The following is a 22,474-nucleotide window of genomic DNA, read 5'->3' on the forward strand; positions in this document are numbered from 1 at the left end:
AGTAGGCCTGCTATATTTTTGCCTTAAAAGATAAAAAAATAAAGCGGCTCAGCTTTGATCTGAGGTTGAACATCAGCCGTACTGCAGTCTGAAAAAGTACTGGTTCTGTTGGTGCAAAACCATGAATGACCCAACAGGGGTCGGAAACTGTTCTCACTGGCTGGAACATGCTGGTGCATTCTTCAACTAGGAATAGGATACTGTCCACCAGGGGAGGCGTTCATGTTTAATACCACTCCGCATGCTACCCTGCTGTACACCACCCTACTAGGCTGTTGTCTTGGTAGTGTGTTTTGGTTTGAATGTGAAGGGAAAGATTCTAGAATCCTCAACCACATTTAAACTCTACAATGCATCACCTTCCTATTATGTACATCTTGATGCACCATCTGTATGAAAAATAAACATTCCCAGAAGAAAATAACCTTAAAAGGTCTATGAGGAAAAGCAGGAGCAAAATTGGACGTCAAAATCACCTGCCGGTTCTCGCTGGAAGCCATATTTGTGTAAAATACTCTCCATGTTTGACTATTTAAATGTGTTCGACGTTCACTTCAACTACATATCAAAATAAAAACGTCTGAGTAAGACTACTCTATATCTATCTACTATGTACTGTATATCCCTCCCAGAAGATATTAATTCCACTAAATTGGAGACAAGAACAAAAATCTTTTTTTTTATCAATTTTGTGAGACGGAAGGTACAATACAGCGAGATCAAATAAAGTGACAAAGAGTCAAACGCTTCACAAAAGAAAAAAACATTACGTTCAATACAATAATGACAACAGCAACGTCCGTCAATAACAACAAAATAAAAGGACCACAAATATATATAATGCAATGTTTCCATAAAAAAGAAAAAATGCTACGCAAGCACCAGTCAATCTAAGGACGATTATTCAATCATTTACATTTTACAACTGTTTTCCTTACAACAAAACAGTGGGCAGATAAATAAATTACATAAAATATATTCACACGTTTGTTTGTTTTGTTTGTTGCGTGTTAATGGCTCGTTCTCAGATGGTGAAGGAGGAGGAGGTTCCTATGTGACCTTGGGCGTGTCAGGCCGGTCCTTCCTCTCTGAGGTGTTGCGTTTTACCTTGGCCGCCGCCGGCTGGCCCTCCTGGTTCAGAGACGGGCTGGACTGGGACTTCTTCAAAGCCGCGTCACCATCTTTACCAGCCAGCAGCTCCTTCACCCCCTCTCTTAAGAGCTTCCCATACATCTCATAACGATTCTCCTTCAGGCATGGGGGGAGGGAGAGAGAGAGAGAGAGGGTTAGTTAGTGCTTACAATAAACACACTAGAGGATATAACAACATTGATGTAAACACTCATTAAGATACAAACTGTTTGTTAGTGACTTCAATTGAACAATCATTAGCTTCTAGCCGTAGTGACAATGCTAGCTTCTCAGAGCATTGAGGTCCCATGTCAAGCTACTGTATGTATTTCCTCAAATATAAACCACAGAAGCTTTGAATAGAATCACAGATATATAATAGTACAATTTGCATTTGTTACAACAGAAATGTATGTTCTGCTCTGCTACCAACTGCCACCCCCCCCCCCCCCCCCCCAACCCCAAGGCAAGACTTCTATATTCCTCTTTCAGTCCTCAGAGGCTCTGTTTGACATCACTCTATTCCAGAGAGACAGACCACTCAGAGAAAGCAGAAACTTCTAGAAAGAGATATGTTTTTCTGTAACATCAAACCGTTATCTAAGGATCTCTCAAATGTCAAGTGGGCTTACAGTCCCACAGGCCATGGGGAGATGTTTTATGATAGCTCTCTGATTAAAACATCTATCTTTTAATTCTGTGGAGGATTAATTGGAAATTCACAGCAGAAATAATAAGTCACGATCATGAATCTTTCATTCCTCAACATAACTAACTCCCTGTGGAAGGAATCTCCCTCTTTCTAAATCTCTCTCATGCAATCTCTCTTTTTCAATCTCTCACACCTGTCATATCAGACCACCCTACGTGAGCAGCTGAGGAGAGGAACAGCAATACTGAACAGTTCATGTGGTGAGTGACATTAAAGAGAGCCTCCCAACACAGACAGAGCCAGCTCATCAATTAGCCCTAGTGATTGCTAATCAATATACTTCACCCTCAATGTCTCCCATCACCTGCATGCCAGTGACCTCATACTGGCAAGCCAAATGTCATCATGACCAACCAGAATTTTATTACGCTAATCTAAAGTTCCAAAGAGACGCCGTGGATGACAACATTCTCCTTAGCTTAGTGCTGATCCATCTCTTAACCAATTAGCTGCTCTGTGTTGCCCTTTGTACTGTGTAGACTAGTGAGTGGGGAGCAGAGCGGAGGTTCCTGTAGCCAGTAGCCAGTGTGTATCGACCCCAGCTTCTCCGGACACTACTCTTTAATCACTCAACTAGAGAACTGGACCTAGGCCCATCCATCACCTGGCCCAGGGAGCGCAAGACCCACTCTGGACACATCCATCATTGGGTTCGCTCATATAATTTGTTCATAGAATACGTTCATTCAGCAGGAAGTGAATGGGGTCATATAATGGAAAGCCGTCCCAGTGTGACTTACTGCTGCCGTCTCAGGACGACCCTTTAGGATACTTTACGCGGAAATGTTAAAGCTAACGCTAAAGTTAGCCGCTCCTGACCTATTCCTGGCAGTTATTAGCTGGTGTGTTGATAGAGATGATACAGAGTGGATGGACAGACGGCCTGTTTCCCTACACCAGTGTGTTTCCCCCACCCCAGAAGACCCTACCACACTGACCTCTAGGTCAGAGGCTGACCTCTAGACAAGCTGATCTTTAGTCAGAGGCTGGATAAATAGAAGTCAAAACAAAGAGGGGAAGGGAGGAGAGAAGAGGAGGAGGGGCAGAGGAGGACAGAAGAGGCAGAGGAGAGGAGAGGAGAGGAGGAGGAGGGGAGGGGAGGGGAGGGGAGGGGAGGGGAGGAGAGAAGAGGAGGAGGGGCAGAGGAGGAGAGAAGAGGCAGAGGAGAGGAGAGGAGAGGAGAGGAGGAGGAGGGGAGGGGAGGGGAGGGGAGGGGAGGGGAGAGGACGTGGAAGAGGAAGAGGAGATGAGAGGAGGAGGGGAGCCAGAAGGATATCATCATTATTCCTAAGACGTTTACACACAATAGAGAACACAATAGAGAACACTTACCATTGAGGCACTGAGCCAAATTAGGAAGAATAATTCTCTAATTGAATAGCACACTCACTTCTCTGTGTTGAAACAAAAACAAACAAAATTTGCTTGACGTGGAGACTCATCATTTTAACAAAAGGTTCATATTTTGGATTTCAGAGTTTTGATTAGAGAGTTGAATAGCAATCAAAACTAGGGTTGGGTACCGAATTGCAGTGGAGATTTCGGTACCTAATTTTGGTACTTCTCTCTCGCCCCAGTCTTTTATTTTTTTGAAGTATCGATTTAGGTACCGTTTTAAAAGTAGTGGTTTGGCACCGGTATCGGATAAAACCCAAACGATACCCAACCCTAATCAAAATTAAGTTGATGCTTTGAAACCTTTCACTTGTAGATGGAGGCAGAGCAGAGCAGAGCAATTAAATCATTATTATATATATCATTATAAGTAAGTAGCCTTGAGAACCGTGGTTCTCGAGCCTAATGGCCTATAGGGCAGGAGCCAATCTCCTGTTTCTGTAGAGTGAGGCGGCTTGATGTACAAGTACACCTCCTGGACATGACGCTGGTATGTCGATACACGATAAAGGTGATTAAATGCTCTTAGAATGGATATTAGCTTTGTTTATCAAGTCAAATTCAAGTAATTTCTGCACCATAAAATAAAGTGTAACCCTAAAAAAAATACTATGGTTGGCTGTCCATAAGCTTTTAAGAAAAGGAAATGGTTCTTGAAAACGACTTAGAAGTTACCTTTGACAGTGTGCGTGAGACCTTGTGGTGTACTATAAAACCTTAAAATCAAATAAGAAAGGGTACATAGATTGTTCTTTTTCTTCTGTATCCTGAAGCTGCTCTGTTGCCTACTGAGGACAGTGGATTGGGTTGTAATCTGGCCCTGAGGACTGGACCATGTGGAGGATACAGATGAAGGCTGAGGAGACATCCTGAGCCAGTGGATAAGAAAAGCTCAAGTGGATAAGAAAAGCTCAAAAGTGTTGCCAGAGCATCTCCCACCCTCCCCTCCTTCCCCCTCCCTTGTGGTCCGCCTGTATGAGGGCATGTCAGAAACTATGAGTGCTACTCTCTACAGTGTGCGTCAGCAGGGATCAGGCTGAGGTGGGCTGAACGCACACAGAAACAAGCAGTTTTTAGCGCCTTAAAAAAAACAGACAGGCGAGTACCAGTACCAGCGCAGTCAGCTCTGACCAGCAGCAACCCGGCTCTGACTCTCCACCCTCCTCCTCTCCAACCTCCTCTCCATCTTCCTCCTCTCCAACCTCCTCTCCAACCTCCTCTTCAACCTCCTCTCCACCCTCCTCCTCTCCATCCTCCTCTTCATCCTCCTCTTCATCCTCCTCCTCTCCAACCTCCCCTCCAACCTCCTCCCCATCCTCCTCTCCATCCTCCTCCCCTCCATCCTCCTATTCTCCATCCTCCTCTCCATCCTCCTACTCTCCAACCTCCTCTCCATCCTCCTACTCTCCAACCTCCTCTCCATCCTCCTATTCTCCATCCTCCTCTCCATCCTCCTCGTCTCCAACCTCCTCTCCATCCTCCTACTCTCCATCCTCCTCTCCATCCTCCTCGTCTCCAACCTCCCCATCCTCCTACTCTCCAACTTCCTCTCAAACCTCCTCTCAAACCTCTCCTCCAACCTCCTCCTCTCCAAGCTCCTCTCCAACCTCCCCTCCACCCTCTTCTCTAACCTCCCCTCCGACATCTCCATCCTCTCCACCCTCTCCACTCCAACCTCTCCAACCTCCTCCCCTGAACATCTGTATTGGTCACAGTGATATTTACCTCAAACTCCAGATAGTGCTCCTTGAGTCTGTACTCGTCAATGTCCTTCGCTTTGACCTTCTTGTCCGGGGGGTATGACCTGTGCTCTGCCAGCTCTGTGGAGACATGCTTCAGCTTGGCCTCGTGAGACTTCAGCTGCTCCTCCTGGAACAGAGAGATTATGCTTTACTAAGGTACTACACTAGGTCAGTACAACCATCATCAAATGGATTTTATGGTAAATCAGCCATAGAGATCATAGAGGTTTCCAGACAGAAGGTGATCTTCTAGCGGTCATCTTGTACCTGTGACATTCTGGTGGTGGTGGCAGGAAGCAGGGGTCGGCTAAACTTCTTCTGGGAGCCAATGGCAGCAGGGAATGAGGGGGCGGAAAACATGGCCGCCACTGAGTTGATGACTCTGATCCAAGAGTCCATCTCCTCTGGGCTCCTGGTGGCGAAAAACACAAAAACGCAAACAAATAAATAAATAAATAAACAACTTACAAACAACAGGCAGCAGTGTTTCCTCTACATGCATTTCATCGTGGCGCACCGCCACGATGGAATTTCCTCCGCCACCATGCAGATTTCTCAAAAAAAAAAAAAATTTAGGCCGCTTTTTCTTTTAGACACACCCACAAGCGCGAAGCGACGCGCTTGCAAAACTGTTTTGTGATTGGTCGAATACATCTAGGCTGCGTGTAGACAAACTACTTCAAATGTTACAATATGCGCGACGACGGTGCTGGATCCTGGATCTGTGCATCGGTGTTTAGGAAGAACACGGAGCAGGCGCCAGACCAGACTAGATGATCGTGGAGTGAAGATATTATGAAAGTGTACGTGCTTGTCGATCACCCGTCGCATCGCGTACGCTTTAATAATCTCTTCACTCCACAATCATCTAGTCTGGTCTGGCGCCTGCTCCGTCTGTTTTTCTTCCTGCACACAGGTAAACAGATCCAGGATCCAGCAGCGTCTTCGGGCTCGCGCAAACAAACCCGGCGAATTTTTTTACTTGCCCCAGGCAAGCGTTACTGTTGAACCCTGCTGATACATGATTCTTCCCTGCACATTGACAATGTTTTCTCTCTCCTCTTTCTTCTGCGTTGTGAAGGGATCCACTGCAGCGTACACGAAAAGCGGCTACTGTGTCAACCGCTTCCCATAATAGTTACAACAACCATAAAGCCTCCATAATGATAATGAAAAGAAGGGGAGACGATTTTTTTATTGACAACGGAATTACATGCTGGAAAAACATGCAGACACAGACAATAAGAGACGTACGGGAAAACATTTTATTTTTTTGGGCCATCCTCGAGTTTTGGCTGAAATTACGTCGTTGTTTTGAGCGCGCGTGCGCGTTTCATGCGCGTGCACGCGAAAAAATCGCGGGCGCGCGCTGCGCGCGGTCAACGCTACCCGCCACCATTGTAAAAATTCCTGGAGGAAACACTGGGCAGGATTGCTTTTTGTGACTTCATATGGGAACGTTTTGATTAAAAACACCTTTCGTGGCATGCTGCAAAGTTCAGGCTGAAATTGGAAAATGCTTTAGCTTGAAAGCCAAGGTATTAGGTTGGGTTGGAGGGTGAGAAAGGTGTTCAAAAGTGACAATACCACACCTTTAAATTTAAGATAACTTTTAGTTCAGATGAATAATGAATGAATAAGCGTAGTTCAGGTGAACAGCGAGGAGATCCTAACTCTACCCTGATCTGTTCTCTCAGGTCCCAGACCTCCCTCATTGATATAAGCACCTCTCTTAGGGGGAGGCCTAACAATAGACCTGAGACAGACAAATGGCTGAGATTAATGTTTTCACTATGTTTGAACCCAAGCATGAAATTAGATTTGGCTTCCAGGAATACGACTTCCCCTAACCCTCTCCACTATACTTGAAGTGATGGCAAATTTGTTTAGCAGCAGTAAATTGTGGGCTCTGCTGGCGCTGGTGTCAGCTGGCCCGCAGCCTTAGAACTTACTGGGCCTGGAAGAGGAAGACTCTCCAGTCGGCTGTCTTCAGTTTGAGGACGTTGGGTTTCTTCTCATAGTCCACAGCTTTGATGGACAGAGCATGGTGGACGCTGATGGCGTTCTTCAGGTCCTCCTCAGACAGGGCCTTCTCCGGCTTGTACTCATCCTAGAGGGAAATACAACAGGCAACGTGTCAGACACCTAATAATGTGACTTTACAGGAGAGGAGAGAGGAAAACAGGGGTGGTACTCTGCGTTGTGGGGTAATTCATTCTGGTTTGGGCATTGAGCGACGAGGGAACAAAAACAGTGAACATTAACACTTGTCGAAGAAATGCTTCACAATATGTGCATAATGCGAATATGTCATGGCTAAAGTGCATTTTTACTTTCACTTCTTCCTCTCTTATACCAGTAGTCAAGCCTAAGAGGCACTTTTACATTTGTGACTGCAGCTGGTGAAACCGTAAACCACTCGCATCCGTGAAACGGCTATAAATAGATTTTTCTTGCCAAAATAATTTTTGTCATAACACGCAACTTGAAGTTTGAAGAGCCCACTCAATGTATTAAACAACAGTTTACAGATCACTAAATATGTATACTTTGTGGAATAGATTCATTGTTATTGTTTTCCGGAGGCTACTGGATAAGTGATACATGGCTTGTAAACATACTTTCATTTTAGGACGTGTTCAAAAGCAAGGACTGTGCGATCATCTAATTATGTGTAGTTATGTGTTTTTAGCATGTTGAGGTTCTATCAGCATGTTGTGATGTTATTAAAATACAGTTTGGACCTTCATAGCGATGTGCTTTGTTAGCCGCTAGCTGTTAGCAGCGTTTGCTGTTTCCGGTTTCATTACAGCCAGTTTAACCCAATATGTGCCTGAGGTCTAACAACATTCAAATGAGTTTTTTTTTGGGGGGGGGGGGGGGGATTTCAATGTATGACACATTATTTGAAAGCTTACAATCTGTAGTTTCAGTACAAGTAATGTACTGGTTTATCAAAACCCTGACTGGTGTCACATTTGAAAGTGTTTATTTAATTAATTTATTTTTACATTTGAAAGTGTTTTTTGTTTGTTATTTGTTTATATTATACAATATACCAGTCATATTCTGGAATGTGTCTAAATGTTTAAGTTCCATAAGTATAAGCAAAATAAAGTAAAGTAACAGTTCGTAAATAAATAGTAGCATTTTATTTCTCCGTACGCACAAAAACATGTACTGAAACCGAACCGAAACCGTGACCCAAAAACCGAGGTTCATACCGAACTGTGGGCCAACTGGACTGTTGCACCCCTAGTGTGAATAGGAGGCTGTGTTAATATGACATCTCTCACAACTCTGCGCCAGGCTGCATTGACTGATGGAGGGTGAATGGTAGCATGGTAAACACTATTGACTGATGGAGGGTGAATGGTAGCATGGTAAACACTATTGACTGGGCTATTGATGCTAAAACTAGATCTGTCAGGTGCCACAATGTCAAGGTTACTGTTTATCACGTACCCTCCTGTAACATCAGAATGGAATGCCTTCCTGTTCATCGCTCAGACATGATCTAGAACGCTGTGCCTTTCTAGCCTTGTGAAAACCAGACGGATAATGCAAGCTACGTATTCTGTAGCTTATAATAGTTTTTAAAATGTACATTATCTACGATAGAGTTTTTACCATTCTTTAACAAGCAAGCTAAACCGCACAATTTTCCTTATGTACTAATAGCATGTTATCATTTTAAACTAGACAATATGCAAATAGTCATTCATAGGAAAACATTCAAACCATGCATACAGCGTATCATCTGTATTCATTCGATGTCTCCTACAGCAATAAAAATGCACTTAACGCCCAACAACTGTGCACTGCATCTAATTTAAGCGTAGAAAGTTAATAACCATGTCAACAAGCAGACAGCTCCACCATGTTGAACCCACCTTGGCTATAAAGCGCTTTCATAATTATGCTGACATATGCAAATAAAATATGGATGCATCATCATCTCCACTCTACATAGAATCATAGCTTGCTTTTGTATCATCAAATATTCCTTCCCCACAGTTCCATTACACCATGCTTTACACTATCGTAGGTATGTTATGTAACTTACTGAGTGGATGACGTCCTTAAAGGGAAGTGCAATTGACCCAAGCCGATGGTGATTGACATTCTAGAGTGTTCTGAGGTGTTCTAGGACTTCTATACCTAAAGCCTGCGTATGACCGCTGCCCACACGTCAAAGCAGTGCACTTCAAATTAGAACTGGGAGAGATTAGCCACTTCAGCCTCTGCCTATTGACGAGGCTCAGAGATTCATTTGCGGTGATTGCTACTCCAAAGTTAATGTACCTGCAAGTTCTGGTCATTAGCACAATACCATGTTCCAATTTTCAATCTGCACATTGCAGAGTCACTGGTCTATGTTGCTCATTGGTTGCAAAGGATTGAAAACTGTTTGCAGGGAGAATATTTCTAAAAAGTTTGGCTTTGACTTCAATCAGTAAAATGTCACAATGTCAGCCTTTCAGGGAGTCTGGAGTGTGTTTCAGCTGAATGGCAGGGTAACAGACAGGAATGCCAGTAAAGCAGGTTTCTGCCAGACTTTACAGGATGACCTTATGACACTGAAAGTGCTGCCTCACAAAAGATGGCAGACAGACAGGCTTCAATATCCTACATTATATAAGGATTGATCAGAACAACAATAGCGATTGACCGAGACGTTTGATGTCGTGCTTTATTCACTTATAAAGTAACAGCAATGGCATGTCTTTCCTCTTTACCATAGCAATATCCCTGCGCAAACACTTGAAATACGAATATTTGTTTATCAAGTTACCTTGACAACAATGATCTTTTGAGAACTATATTTCTAAGCACAGGGCAGAAATGACCACAATCTATCATGCCATAAATACTTACAGCATTGTTTTCTTGTTACAATTCTCTGTTCTGTTTTGTAACCGTTGTATTGAAGCAATAAGGCAGTTGAGTCTGTGCTTTATGGTGAAGTCACAGCTGATGGGTTGCCGGCCTCCGCTCCGTGTTAGGCCTAACAACGCCTGCTTTCCCGCCTAACAACGCCCCCTTTCCTGCCTTACTGATTTATTAAAACCTTCTAACTGAGTTGGAACATCTCAAACATATGCTCCGATCTTTCCTCAGTAAATGACCCTGCAATGTCATTTTAATTCTGTCCAAGGCAAGTCGCAAATTAAAATGTAATGAAATGTAGTGCTAGGGGGGGAAGCAGATGTAAGACGCTATGTGTCTAAGTAATGCTGGGAGGCAGCAGAGGAGATGGTGGCAACTGGAGCATGATGCCATATCTACTGGCCCCCATCGGTAGCCATTTGGGGGCTTTGCCTCCCAAACCCTCCACTTTACCTGCTCTGATGGGCAACTGGGCCAGAACAAAAGCTAACAACAATCTGAGCAACACAAAGGACGAGTGTTGAGCAGACTCAGAGGACATCAACATATTATTTATCTTTTATGTATCTTTTATTTAACTAGAGTTAAAAGTCATAATTACAGAAACATCACAGGTCAGCTGTAGCTATGTAGTAACACACACTGGCAGTGCACCTGTCCTCTGAACGACCTTGGCTGAAGCCTTGGAGCCTGGTGGAGGTACACATCAGAGGTTTGATACCATTCCAGGCTCATGTTTGATACCGTTCCTCTTTCCATTCCATGCATTCCAACGTGCCCGTCCTCCGATGTCTGCCTCCACACTGATACTGGCTCAGCAAGACAAACAATGTGGGACTGTTCTCCATGCCTGACTGGCTCAGGCCAGTGCTAGTTACCCCAGAGACAGGCCTTGGGTCAGGGGTTACTAGGCTAGGGAAGGCCATCACATCTGAAGGAGCTGAAGAGGTTGAGGGCCTTACCTTCTGTAGGTAGAGGATCATTCCTTTGAGAACAGCATAGAAGGTTTTCCAGCCTCTCTTCCCTCTGGGCGCTGGGAAGGGAAAGGAAGAGGGATATGTTTCATTTTGTGTCTTTTTGTATGATTTTGAAATGTTATTTGAAAAATGAATGCTAGCAGAGCCAAATCATCCCTAATCTGGTTGTCTATACAGCATGGTCAGCAGTCAACTGCCCACATCTGTTTTCAGGTCTGTTCTTTGCTTTTAACTTTAACAACCAAACACAAAAATCCAATATTGTTACAAACAATCTAGCGTGACTGAAAATAATTAACATCATTCACTTGCGGGGAGAGAAAATGCGCCACAACAAAAGTTTATTTTCAGCTTTGCTAGGGGGATAGCTTTGTCTCAAGTGTCTGGGCTTAGCTTTGAGAGCCGTCCAAATCCAATTGTCATACTTTTCATTCTTCTACTCCGATCCCTCTATCCGGCAGACATAACAAAGAGGACAGTGCCATGTCTGTCTGTCAATACCCATACTGAGTATCTAGGGCCATTCTAGAGTATGTGGGTCTGGATAGTTCTAGAATCTTGTCCTCAGAGGGACAGTGAGATGCATTCTAACAGGGCATCATGTGATTAGCGGGATCAGATAAGCATGGATGGCACTTGTAACTGGAGTCCCTTTTAAGCTCCACTGTGGCTGTGGCATGGGTATGTAGAGGGACCGTTTAGGCCCTAAACTTTAGGGCATGGAAAGTATGGGAGGAATGGTCTAAGAGCGTATGGAATGCTGTTACTTGTGTACCTGAAAAGGGCTCTGCTCTGCCCTCGTCTGCTCTGGTCTAGTTATTTATGACAACCGTGAAATCGGACATTTACGGGGTCTTCACTTCACTGGGTGAGTTATCTTTGAGGAACTGTGGCTGGAATTAAATTCAAACGGACTATAAAAACAAAATCTGCATGCGACGTATAAAACATACCGCGACAACCCTTGATGATGCGTATCGAAAATACCAAGTAAAAGCCATTGATCAAGATAACCTCCAAAGCTCTCTGCACCAGTGGCCTCTCGTTTAACACCATATATTCAATTATATGAACTATCAGTCTGGGGTCTGTCATGCTGTGTTGGAGTGTATTAATGTGTCCATATAGAAGAATGCCAGGGTTGGCCTCTGCCAAGCAAAGAAGTTGAGTCTAACTTGACTCTGTGGCTGGTTTGTTAGCAGGCTAAGCAAAAGCTCTGCTCTAACAAGTCAGCAGGTTTTGTTTCCTCTGGACTCCCAAAAAGTCATTAGAGCCCTGAGGTAAATGGATATTAAATACGGGGGAGTAATGTCTCTTCCATCCATCCATTCATGTTGGTTAGCTGGCAGTGCTGCATCTAAAATGCTCTGTTAAGGTTCACATTAGGCAGCAATTATTTTAATGACCTATTTGTCTTCCCTGTTAGCAGACATCACCGTCGTAGGGCTCTGGTCTTCTGAGTTGACGGAAGCCATGACAGGCGCTCTGAAGAGGTTGTTGACGTACCCTCTTTTCAACCAAGAGGGCATTCCACATGGGGATTTCAAACAGCCATGACATCCCATCCCATCCTGCTTTTGAATGGCATAAATGAGAAAATATGTTGTTTTCTCTCTCTCTCTCTGACTGAAGCTCAGGAGGAAGCCACCGAAGCCTGTAGTATATCAACAAAAATAACCTGCTAGACGGTTTTCAAAATCCATCGCCAAATGTTGATCAAAAGAAAAAAACTGTTTTTGTTCCAGTAGTTTCTAAAGGTGAGAGCTGTTTGCTCAATTATAAGCACGAGGTTAGAAACTCAATGTGTGTGACCTGATTTAACATTTGAAACAAACTGTGATTAATTATCACTTGCATGTGTGTGACATTTAAAAAGGGAGCAGTCTGTGATAGGACTACTGATGCATTCCAATTCTCTCCCCTTTTGCCTGAGTGTGGATTTCCAACGCATGTTTACATATACTGTACACCAACACAGCCATGTGGTCACTGTTGCCCACCCCACCCTAATTTCCCCGAACCTCTGTCTTGTCTCTCTAGCTGAGGTATGTTTTTTTCCCATTATTTTGATTTAGATTTTTTTCTCTCTGCCGTTCAATTCTTCTTGTAAAACTTTTTTAGTCTTAGAAAAGCACTATATAAGTTTGATGTATTATTACTATTATTACTATTATTATTATTATTATTATTATTATTATTATTATTATATAAAAGTGTAGGGACACACCCTGATGAAAGCGTACAAGCCAAAAATGTTGGTGGCATTTGGAGATGAGGGTGCAACTTTCTTTCACTTTCTTTTTAGAGAATTGGCACACAGCTTAAGACAGCTTACGACTTGACGGGTGCCTTACTCTTCTTGCCGTCCATGTCTGCGTGGATCTTGCGGGCCAGGAAGCCCGTCTTGTAGACGGCAGCGTTGGGGTCATGGGTGATGTCGAGGAAAGGGTTGCTGCCGCTTCCAATCCTGCTGATGCTCTTGTGGTCTGTCTTGTTGTCTGCCAGCTCAGACAGGGACTTCTTCAGCTCATCTCCATCTCTGAGGACACAACACAACAAAATACTTTTTTTCGTATTTTTTATCTATTTACTCATGAGCATTTTATTTACCTTTTGTTTTTATTTTCTCTCTCTGTTTTTATTTAATCTTCCTGAAAAATGCATTGCATTTATGTATAAAATGTGCTGCTATACTAATAAATAAATAAATGAATCTTTATTTGAACAAAAAGCCCTCCAATACATAACTGGCTATGAGATAAATCCATGTCCCAAATATTCGGTAGTGTGTTTCCACAGCAGAAGACTTGTATTGATCAGTCCAGCCCTGTGTGGGGTGGCCTCACAGGCCTGCTGTGCTAGTGGGAGTGTTTCTGTAGTCTGAACAGAAACCCAGTCAGACAGCTCTCATAACAACACCCTGTCCAGCTTATTCACAATCAATACTGGGACCTCTCTGTGACACCACAACCCTCGCAACCCCCCCCCCCCCCCATCCCCCTGGGTGGATCACGATGGCAGACACAGGAAACAGTGCCATTAACACTAGGAAAGCCGTGAGTAAAAACAAATTCTAGCTTTGCACTCGATCAAATTTCAGGACCCACCTTTCATGACTTTTCCTAGATATGTGCGTTCTACCACCCAGTATCCTTACATTTTCAAAATCTAGTTAGTATAAAACGATTTTGCAGTATTGTGTTTCTGTGGTATTTGCCCTGGTATTTGGCTGCCATCTTTTTCTCCAAGGCTGCAATTCTCTTTCATATCAACAGAGGTCGCAAGGGGACACTGTGCTGAATCTTCATGCTTCATGCTTCAGTGCTGAATTAGATACAGTGAATAAGATTGATATTTGTAACACAATGTGTTTATATATAGGCTATATATAGCAACAGTGATACATAATAGTGATACCTTTTGAAAGTAAGCCCAAGGAGTACATGGGGAAACCTATCGGATTTTTTGAGAGAGAACGTGATGAACTGCAGAAACAGATGACGAAGGAGCCCTTTTTGCTGGGGAAAATGCGAAGACTACAGAGGCTTCATACAAGGTATGGTAAGCTGTGCTATATAAAACTGGCTGCAATTTTTATGATATACTGTTAAGGCCTGTTGTTCCGGGGCTATTTAGTTAGGTGGTCCGCACATTTTCTTTTATTGGGTAAGTGGTCCTTGGTCAGAAAAAGTTCGAGAAACACTGCACTAAGATGAAGGTCTATAAACCTGCAGTATGGGAGTGTTTAGACAAACTCACACACCAAATGATTCTCAGCAGACATTGTATTACATTCTGCACTAAAGAAAAACTTTGAACTCAGCATATGATACAGTGTCAATTATCTAGATGAATATCTGCAGATAAATCAAATACAAATTGAAAACAGTTGAATTCTGTTGAAAACTGCTGAAGATGAGTTTTTCTCCTTGTAGACTACAAAGTGTGATCATATGGGCCGCTCAGACATAAATCACCTTCTCTTCATATTTGCTGGATGTTTTTGGGTTGGCACAGCTTTAGGAACGTTTACAGATATGAGTGATATGATCAGACAACAAAGGTAATCAATGGATGTGACAAGACTGAACTAGCACCTGCTACCTTCCGCCTCAGAGGACGCTGCTGCCAGCAGGGTGCTGTGTATCGGGGAGGCTGATGGGGGTAGAAATCAGAGGACATGGAATGGAATGAGGAATGGTGTTTGATACCATTCTTTACTCCATTCCATGGATTTCAATGAGCCTGTTCCCCGATTTCTACCTCCATCAGCCTCCCCTGATGCAGAGTAAGTAAGGTATGAACCCCACAAAGTGTAAAGCGGTAAATCACAGCGAAGCCATCATTCCTCCTCCTGCACCATCACTTGTCTCCTTGGCTGCCCGCCACTCTCCTGCGCTTTGCCAAGTGCATTTCGTTTAATTACTTGGCAACAAAAAAGTTACGTAGCTATGCTTAAAAGACATCTTCTTTCAACACTTTGGGGCTGAGTTGGACTACGCACCAACATTGGCCTTAATGTCTGTGAAAGAGAAATTACAGTGTGGGGAATAAGTACTATTTTAGTAATAAGTACATATTTCCATTGCAGCTATTCACTTGTGTTAAGTCACATTGTCCGTCTCCATTGCTTCAAGTTTGGTATAGTTTATTGGTTGTTAGGTCCTAAGGTGTAAAAAGTTGAATGAAAAAATAATAGGACAAAATAGTAATCCAATATCACTCATAGATCGGGGAGAATTACAGCGCGCAAAACGTGCCTAGAACGTTAAGTTTGAAAGGTTTGTTTACAATTGTAAACATGCGCGACACGGTCTGAGCGGAAGTCATGTGTGAATGGAAGAGAAAGCGAAGGGAAGACTGGACAAACGCGTTTATTACATATAGCAATTCATGGCGGTTTTATGACGGTATTGACAAAAATCTTTGCTATTTATTTTTTTTAAACCAAGGTTTACAGTTTAACCGTAAAACCGGCCAAGCCTACGATTTGTTTTTTCGTACTGGAAGCGTCATTGGAAACAAAGGCTTCTCCACCAAGTATTAAATACATTTCAGTTAGCGGCTAACTAGAGGCTTAATAAGCCTGTTCAATACTCCTTTACTTTTTTATGGATTGGAATGTTACAATTTTGTTAGCTGTGTAGTTTTATTGAGTGAATATGAATGTCTGCTCTAAATGTCATGTGAATAGCTACAATATGAAATGTGTTTATTTAATTAACATATTTAAATGATACTTATTTCCCCCACTGTACATTTATATGGACTCGTGTCACCAATTTCTGCTTTTCAAGTGCTTCCAAATGTGTGAAAGGCATCAACAAAAGGCGTCGTTGCTGAAAACACAGACAAAAGAGTCTTGAACCGGCGTTCTCTGTATTGCTAAGACATGTGACCTTCACCACAATACCTGTGGAAACCAGCTAGCTCTCAACTCGGTTACACATGCTTATAGATCCCTCGGTTTGAAGACACACTCTTAAGAACGTTCAAGAGATTAAGTCCAACCCCTCTTGAAATAACAGCTCAATTGAGGTTCATTGATAGTAGAGTTCTAGAACAAACAGTCTAGGGTACCCAAACTCCAGTTGCTGACACAGACAATACTGCTGAAGCTACATCTAACGTGATGCTCAGGGGGGGAGGTGGAGATTATCAATACCTCAAGATTCCTAACACACACAACCCCCTGAAAATACCAGAAAGGACTCATACTATCTATTTCAGTGTAGCTATGCCCACCTAGCAACGGTAAGACAGTGGGAGGCTTTACAGTGGCGTTAGCAGTAACAACAGAGCTCAGGAGGAAGGACTTGTTAAAGAACCATGGAACCTCTGAGCTCAGGAAGACAGACAACTTGCTAAAAGAGCATCAGCTGTCTCTGTGGACAGACATCTGGGTAGACGCCAAGGCCTTCAGGGGTCACTAATGTCTCCAATGCTGCAGTGGAGGCCATTACACATGGCAAACACCATTTGAATGCCTGCTTTGGCACGTTGGGGCAGATAGTCTGAGCTTTTTTAGAGCAATTACACACCAGAGAGGTTCAAGGAATGTACTTTGTATTAGTAGCAATGCTTTGTTGTTTGTAAATGATCGAGGAAACTTGAAAGATGAGAACTGTATTGATTCCAGCACCAAAATACTGTACAGTGGAGCAATTACATAACAGCTAACAGGTTGTTAGCTGAACACAACAGTGCTTTTGATTAGGGATCTCTTCCAGCATACAGACACGACAGTTTTTCCCAATCGTTTAAACATGTTTCCTGAAACTATAGCTCAACTTCTCAAAATTCGAAACACAATACCGAAAGGAGGTTACATCTGGCTAACCGTTTTTGTCAAAACTCCAAAATCTGTTCTGAAAACGGATACTTTCCATCAAAATGATAGACACAACTATCATAAAATCTCTTACAGAGCATCAATTAAACACGGGTGTACTAAATTTAAAACACTACCATGAAAATAGTGTTTATACATGTTTTGGCTTTATGAGGCCATGTTACATATTCAAATGTATACAATTACCAAATCAATCTTTTACTTCCAGAGTCATTGAAGACCCTTTGGCTGGTGGCTCTGGGGGAGGTAATACCAGAGGAGGTTTGGGTGGAGATTCTTCTATTTGTGCAAGACATGGTCTTATTCACTCTTATTCACACACATATTATGTAAATTGATACATCGTACCTACTACACTAAGGCTCGGTTGTCTAAGATTTATCACGGTGTGTGACCAGCCTGTGATAGATGTCAACAATCTCCCGCAAAGCTTACAGACAAGTTTTGGCTTTGAGACCTTTGATACCCTTTCAGATATAATCTGGGAACAAGTAGAACCAAATGCTCTCAGTGCACTGTTTGGGGTCTCCCCTTCATTGCCTTCCCTCCCTACTTCCAAGAAAGATGTCTTAGCTTTTGTCACCCTACTCTAGAAGATTACCGTAAATCCTCTAATATTCACTGAGCCGCAGAGAGCACCAGGCCTTTGTTTGAGGCAGGCTTATATTACAGGGAGGCCTTTATTTCTTACAATTAAACTCTCATGGACTTAATCCCTTCATTTCCTGGCTTTTATTGCAAAACATTGCACAAACCAAACACAAAGCAAATACATTTAAGTTATGGTAATAACGATAACAGATTACCAGTAAACTGGAATACCACAGGTATTAACAAAATATAACATAAATGTAAATGGACTGGTAAATGGACTGCACTTATATAGCGCCTTTATCCAAAGCGCTTTACAACGGCCTCTAATTCACCCATTCACACACACATTCACACACCAATGGCGGCAAGCTACCATGCAAGGCGCCGGCCCGCTCACTGGGAGCAATTTGGGGTTCAGTGTCTTGCCCAAGGACACTTCGACATGTGGCCAGCCGGGGCTCGAACCACCGATCTGCCAACCTTGCGATCATTAGACGGCGGCTCTACCTCCTGCGCCACAGCCGCCCCAAATGTGCCCAATGCCACATAAAAACAAAAAACAGTGTGAAAGTTTAGCTTCTAGCTCCAAGCTAACTTTCTTTCTTTTTGTGGCACCGGTACATTAATACAAGCTACCGTAGTTACATTATATAACAGGCACCAGGAGTTTACTGTATTAACCGTCTGGTTTATACCAGATATTATGTCTGGTTTTTTTCTTAATTTTTGGACCCGGCCTGTATTGGAGGTTGTTCGTGTTGACCATGACCCCGGCCATTATAAGACACCGGCCTTTAATGGAATAAAGGACACTATTAGAGGATTTACGGTAATCTTGACCAATTGGAAATCAACTATATCACTCTCTCATACTCACTGGATGAGAGACATTCTTTATTTTCTTAGATTGGAAAAAAATCTGTCTTTCATTAAGTGACTCCTCCATTACATTTGGGAAATGATGAGGTCCATTCTTCCAATTAATTCAGAGGATACATTTCCCCCTCATTCCTGAGGTAACTTTTGTGGTTTGGTGTCAATATTGTGTGTGATATGCTGCTGCACTGATTATTAGTGTCCATTGCTGACACGGTTCACTACTAGCTGACTGATGGATTTTTGTTTGTTTGTTTGTCTGTTTATGGTTGTGTTATTTTAGCTTTGTAAGTCTCTGTAAGCTGTTTAGTAGTATGTCAACTGTAATTTTTGTGTCTTTTCTATAGAGGGTATATGTACCTATTTATAAATGCTCTGTTCCCAATTGTATTCCTTTGTAAAATCCAATAAATAAAGTTTTAAAAAAAGAGAGAAAAATAAGAAATATTGGCTCGCCTTTCTCTTCCACCTCCTCTTGTTTCACTCTTACTCTTCGTCCCTGTTCTCCATGCTGCTCCATATCCCCCCCCAACACAGTAGAGGTCACCTGAGGCCTCTTTTATGCTCTGACGATTGAAGTGTTTTGCCACTTGAATGGGTAATTAGGGTGTAGCACTTTGAAAGCCAGTGTTTTCCATGAGAATCACGTCTTCTAAATGATGCGATTTGTGCAAAAATGTGACTTTGAATTTTAATGAGTGAAAACAATGGAATTGTACTTGTTGTTGATACATGAGCCTCACGTTTTCAAACTTGTGTTCATAGTTTCTAGTTGCTGTAAACAGCATCCAGCCATAAAATAAACTATGAAAGATTTCCTTCAATCATTCTATTTCCAATTAAAAGGAAATGGCCTGGGAGGAAAAATGATATCCCAGCCGTCTGAATCGCTGTAGTCTGTCTCCATGGTGCACTGATGTGGGCTTGATTGATAACAGACATTTTCATGTCGATTTTCAATCTGACCTTTGTGATGTTGGTGTTAAACAATCACTATAATATAATACTGGGATTTGTAACAGGTCATTTCTTATACTGGTTCAATAGCCACATTTGACAAAGTGCATTAATGTGTTTCATCTGTACCAGTGGAGGTTAGTGGAGGTAGACATCGGAAGACAGGCTCATTGTAATGCATGGAATGGAATGAGGAATGGTACCAAACACGTGTTCTACCTCCACCAGCCTAGTCTGATCTGCACATAAAGTATATATTTTACTATGGGCATATGCCCATTGATATAGAGCAGGTAGCAGCCAAATTACAGCAAGTATTTACTTTGCCAAGTGGAGTTGACATGGAGATGGCTGATTTACAAAATGACAGAGCTGAACGCCAGATCAAGGGACAGTGACTTTTGGGGACTTGTCAGCAGAGAGAAGTTTCCTCTTCTCACTGCATGTGCACTAAGAGTGAGTGCCTACTTTGGATCCACGTATCTCTGTGAAATGTCAACCCTTTCACAGATGAAAATAATCAAATTGAAGTACAGGAGCCGCCTTACTGACAGACACCTCACAGACTGTTTCAGACTGGCAGTCAGTAGCTATGAGCCAAACTACAAAGCACTTGTAGACAGTATCCAGTCACAGCCATCACACTGACTTGAGTGAGTAACATGACTGTTTTGATGTGAAAAGTGATGCTGCATAAGATGACTGTACTTAGCACTGACTAAGAAAGTTCACATTACAGTTCTACTTTATAAAATGCTAATTGTAAATATGTTTGTCAATGTTAATAAGTAAGAATAATAATAAGTCAGTCAAGTGTCAAAATGTCAAGAATGTCAATTTGTTGTTGTTGGCTAATGTTACTATGAACAAAATGATTTTATCATACATTCCTCATGCCTTTTTTGTGTTGTAGTGAAATTACATAATGAAACTTTGAATTGAATTTCAGTTATGTACAATTCTTAAAGCAAGACAGGTGCCTGATATGCTAGATACAGTCTTTTTTTTGTTGTCGCATCAATTTTAATGTTGGACCAAAGCATTGCATGTAATTAAAATACAGGCAAATAAAAGTCATTAAGTTTAAAGTACAATCTTGGCTGTCTTTTTCTCTCAACGCTTCAATAGGTAGATCTTGCCTTCACCGAGGTCAGGGATCTGTCTTATAGCAACAACATAAGTGAATTATGGTTGCTATAACAACAGGTCTGTTTTCCATCATAGCAGCCATTGTGTTGCATGAAACACACCACACGTCTAACAGCTGACATAAACCACTATTAATGAGCTGATCTAACATTAGTCTGGGATCAATAAAGTGAAAAATGAATACATGAAAATGAAGGTCAAGGACACATATCTCTAAGAAATCCATATCTGAGTGGCTCTAAGTGGCTCTGAGTGGCATATCTGACTGGCTCTGAGTTAATCCAGTGCAGTTGGACTATTTGAGTTTGAGTATTATTGAGTGATTGCACAGCAGAATGTTTCCACAGCAGCAGTCAGGGAGGTCAGAGGTCACGTGTGAAGCGCTGGGCCCGTCCACAGCCTCAGGCCTATTCACACCGACACACTCACTCCTTTTAACCTAAACATGTCAGCGCTGACATGCAGTAACCGAGGACATTACATCACCATTGGCCTGTTGTTGCAGGCAGGAGGAGTGTGTGAGTGTGTGTGTGTTTGTTGGCATTGGCAGGCTGTAATTTGGTAGATTACCTCCAACACAAAGCGACAGTGTTTATTACTGTTATCACAGAGGCAGACTGTCATTCTAATGGGATGGCGTTTTCTCATGCTAATTACAGAACACGTCTAAGCTGTCACCTATCCAATCATTTAGCTTGGTATATAAAAACACATAGAACACACACAAACACACACACACAAGTACACACACACACACACACACACACACACACACACACGTTTACATGTACACCCTAGGTGTCTTCAGTCTCTTGAAGAATGCTGTGAGATGCTAGTTTCACAACACGGAAGGCCACAAAATAACAAACAACTCCAGATGTTTATGGCCCGGTCAAGCATGGAAATGTGAATTGTTACATATTTCTTTTCTACAAAGGTCAAAAATAAACATTGAGAAAACATACAATTATTTCACACTCCCTCTCCACTCTCGAAAAAATGTCCTCGTGTAGAAGTCGATTTACTCAACAAGTAATTGACATGGTATTTCTCCACGTCATCGAGCTAGTTGACATTTGCGGAGTACATTTACTCAATTCGTCTGCCACCAACTAGATAATAAACTCAGAAGCCCATTGGTTCCAATTTATTTTCACAGGGCCTGCAACACAAATAATGGATGCCTGGCATAATGAAATGTAACCATCTGAAACTGAGTTCATTAATGAGTCGGCGTTAATGTTGCCCTTTAGGGAACGGGGAACTAGGACACTAAACCGGTGCGCTGCTCGCTCTCTGTGTTCTACGCAACAGAGACGCAGCATCTTGCTTCTGCTCCACGAGACGTGTGAGTAGGTGGTCAGATATGCCAGGTTTCATTCATTGTAAAAACACTATATCGTCAGTCCTACAGTGTTTTTAACAATGATCTGTGGACAGGTTATTTAACAATCATCTGTGGACAGGTTATCCTCAAGATGACCTCCAGGGACAGCTGCCTCCTGCCTCACTGGCATCTGAGGATGAATGTGTAGAGGAGTGTAGAGTGATACTCACATGGCCCATTCCAGCTTCTCGTTCTTGATGGAGTTGTACAAGGCCTACGGGGAGAAGAGAAAGAAGCCATTACTATACATTATTAACCACAACAGCATGACTGTTCACAGGCCTGTATCGACTCAACCTATATGAATGTGGA

The 22,474-nt window shown here is 42.5% G+C and overlaps 1 protein-coding gene across 1 annotated transcript in view; it reads right to left on the reverse strand.

Annotated features, from left to right (window-relative positions):
* Window positions 1-776: 776 nt before the first annotated feature.
* The window catches only part of psd3l (pleckstrin and Sec7 domain containing 3, like), an 87,981-nt gene continuing 66,283 nt past the window's right edge, over window positions 777-22,474 (reverse strand). The window contains exons 8-14 of the mRNA XM_080528344.1: window positions 22,333-22,376; window positions 13,202-13,386; window positions 10,833-10,903; window positions 6,933-7,090; window positions 5,248-5,392; window positions 4,964-5,107; window positions 777-1,248 (exon numbers count right to left, since the gene is read on the reverse strand). Coding sequence (XP_080384470.1) covers window positions 1,051-1,248; window positions 4,964-5,107; window positions 5,248-5,392; window positions 6,933-7,090; window positions 10,833-10,903; window positions 13,202-13,386; window positions 22,333-22,376 — 945 coding nt within the window. The 3' untranslated portion in view covers window positions 777-1,050. The remainder of the gene's footprint in view (window positions 1,249-4,963; window positions 5,108-5,247; window positions 5,393-6,932; window positions 7,091-10,832; window positions 10,904-13,201; window positions 13,387-22,332; window positions 22,377-22,474) is intronic.

The sequence above is a fragment of the Nansenia antarctica genome (assembly GCF_963989245.1).
Source record: "Nansenia antarctica genome assembly, chromosome: 4".
Lineage (NCBI taxonomy): Eukaryota > Metazoa > Chordata > Actinopteri > Argentiniformes > Microstomatidae > Nansenia > Nansenia antarctica.